Here is a 3,032-nt window from a genome sequence, read left to right on the forward strand (position 1 = left end):
GAGAGAAGTCAAACATAATTAACTTCTCTGCCTTTAGGTAATTTATAAATCAGTGGACATAAGTAGACAATAAGCAGGATTTTTATCTCACACTTGATATAACTACAAATTTGAAAATTGACTAAATGTCTAAAAGTGGAGAATTTGTTTATGTTAACTCAGGACAACCAAATATTTAGTATTATTTGCTGAATAGTGTTATGCTTAGGAAGGGTTGAGAGAGCATAAGAAATACCCCTTTAATAATACTGGAGATAAATATCAGGATACAAAGCCAAGCATACATTATATTTTACCAGTGAAATGGACCTAATCCCCCATTGCACTAGGCCCTCACAAGATAAGACTAAATAGGGGAGGCAGGGACCATGAATATCTTTGACCACAAATTTCCTGCTATAACAGTGGCAGATAATATTTTAAGCCTGATTCAAAGAAGAAATGTTCACAAAGACGTAATGAGTGACGTCTTTGTCAAATAAAACGATATATTCCAGTCTCCTTGTTACCTAATAATCTGCATTACCATAAGAAAAGACGTGAGAATGGAAACAGCATAAATACTCAGCATCTTTCTTGACAATGAAATCATGTAAATTAACCTGGTGTCAAGTTCTGGAGTGTATACTTGAAGCACGCTGATTATGGATTTTGCTAATTTTACATGTGAAAGGCAGGGTCTAGGTTCCTTTAGAAGACCATGAAACACCATGAGCAAGAAGGAGATGGGATATTGAAAAATAACAATGCTATCATCAGATATTCTAAATGACCTTGGAAGATAAATTCATCGTCTTTATGAAAATATAACACCAAACAAAGCTGTTTCACTTGAGGAGATAAGATGGTTTCCCAACTGGAAAAATAAGTAAGACTGAGTCATTTTTCTGCATACACACCTTGATCATTCACATTCTTTTTGTATGTTTAGCCTCCTTAGGATTAATTTAGAATTCTGAAGCATTCTTTCTCATAAACCTTAACATGCTAAGCAATACAAACAAAACTACATATGTAAGAGATCTTGCAGATACAAAAATAAATAAATAAATAAACTTCTAATGTAATATGGACTACCTCTGCATGGGATGGAGTGAAACATATGTTTATGTCATATTTCAAAATGTATTTTTCTGAAATCAGCAATGCACACTATTAATTGTGTGAAAGGATTAGATTTATTTCAAGAGTCTGTATATAAATCTATAGACTCAACAGAACAATTCGACACCAAAAAAAGAATTTTTTTCCTAGGAAATGAAAATCTGAAAAATATATCTTGAAAAAAATTAATCATTGGAAGTATCCTAATAAATGTTTTTCATCATCACAAGTCATGTAACATGAGGAAATATTTACCACAATTAAATATTACGGACAGCTTTCCTGGAACTGACTCTAAAGCAATGGATTTCAATGTTTTGTTTTCCTGGAATGGACTATATTCTTTACTGAAAGTAGGCGATGTGTGTGCCTATGACCTCATTTTCTTTTTCTGGTCCAAAGCTTCTTCATGGCATTTTTCATCTCTGCATTTCTCAGAGTATAAATTAAGGGGTTCAACACAGGAGTGAAAACAGTGTAAAACACAGTCAAGAATTTATCAATAGGTAAGGTGGAAGGAGGTCTGACATACATAAAAATACAACGGACAAAGAAGAGGACCACCACAATGATGTGGGAGCCACAGGTGGATAAAGCTTTGCGCCTCCCTTCCTGACTAAGGTTCCTCAGGGACTGCAGAATGACTCCGTAGGAGATGAGTAACAGCATAAAAATGACTACACGTGTTGCCCCATCATTGGCAATCACAGAGAGACCAATGACATAGGTGTCAGTGCAGGCAAGTTTTAATAAGGGGTACATGTCACAGCAGAAGTGGTCAATGACATTGGGACCACAGAAGGGAAGATTGTACACAAAGAGAAGGTGAAGTACTGCATGCACAAAACCTCCAACCCAGGTCACCATCAGCAGCAGAACACACACCCCTTGGTTCATGATCATCATATAATGTAGGGGTTTGCAGATAACCACGTAGCCGTCGTAGGCCATGACCACCAGAAGTAAAATCTCAGTACCACCAAATAAGTGTTCTACAAAAAGCTGGATCAGGCAAGCTTGGAAAGTGATGGCTTTCTTCTCATAGAATAAGTCTATGATCATATTTGGGGTGACCGTAGTAGAATAAACAGCATCCATAAAAGATAAATAGCCAAGAAAGAAGTATATAGGAGCATCCAGTGTTGGACTGACCACCACAGTCATGACAATGAGGAGGTTGCCCACAACTGTCACAATGTAGATCAGCAAAAACACAAGAAATAATATTTTCTGACCCTGGGGATTCTGAGTGAGCCCCAAGAGGACAAACTCAGTCACATTGTTCCTTTGTTCCATATGTTCTTCTGTGTGTCCTTATTTCAGAGTTCGGGATAAACTTACCTGTAAATATAACAATGACTAGTGACTTTTTGAAACCTCCAGACAATTTGTTTATTCATTCAACAAATAGGCAATATGATTTATTATGTTTCAGCACTGTCCAATATTTTAAGAATATAAAGCTGATTAAAACATGGTCAATAACCTCAGTGATCTTATCGAATAATGAGAGACAAACAAATAACTAGAAACATATGGGAAAAGAGCAGATTATGAAATAAATGGAGTTACCACATTAACTTGCCATCTGGGAGAAAATAAAATTGTATATATATATATATAGTTCATATTGTACATAAACATAAATTATAAATACATGAAAACTTTAATGTAAAAATAAAGGAAGATTTATTAAATATCCACTTTCACATTAATAAATGAGATTATTTTCTACATTCTAAGAATGGCAGAATCTTTTTAACTAATAACTTAAATCTGCAATGTACATATTTCATAATTTTAGAAATTGGTACTGATACGGTACAGTTGAGCAATATAGAAACAGGCATAAAAAAATAAGACTATATACAATAATATCATACAAGATAAAAACAATTATATGAGCATGAGAAAAACATGGAAAGATA

The 3,032-nt window shown here is 34.5% G+C and overlaps 1 protein-coding gene across 1 annotated transcript; it reads right to left on the reverse strand.

Moving 5' to 3' along the window:
• Nucleotides 1-1,397: 1,397 nt before the first annotated feature.
• LOC100672782 (olfactory receptor 4A47-like) lies at nt 1,398-2,400 on the reverse strand. Its single transcript, XM_023542369.2, has one exon. It carries the CDS (start codon nt 2,398-2,400, stop codon nt 1,483-1,485), a length of 918 nt encoding a protein of 305 aa, XP_023398137.2. The 3' UTR covers nt 1,398-1,482.
• Nucleotides 2,401-3,032: the final 632 nt, after the last annotated feature.

This window comes from Loxodonta africana, chromosome 7, assembly GCF_030014295.1.
Source record: "Loxodonta africana isolate mLoxAfr1 chromosome 7, mLoxAfr1.hap2, whole genome shotgun sequence".
NCBI classification, from domain to species: domain Eukaryota; kingdom Metazoa; phylum Chordata; class Mammalia; order Proboscidea; family Elephantidae; genus Loxodonta; species Loxodonta africana.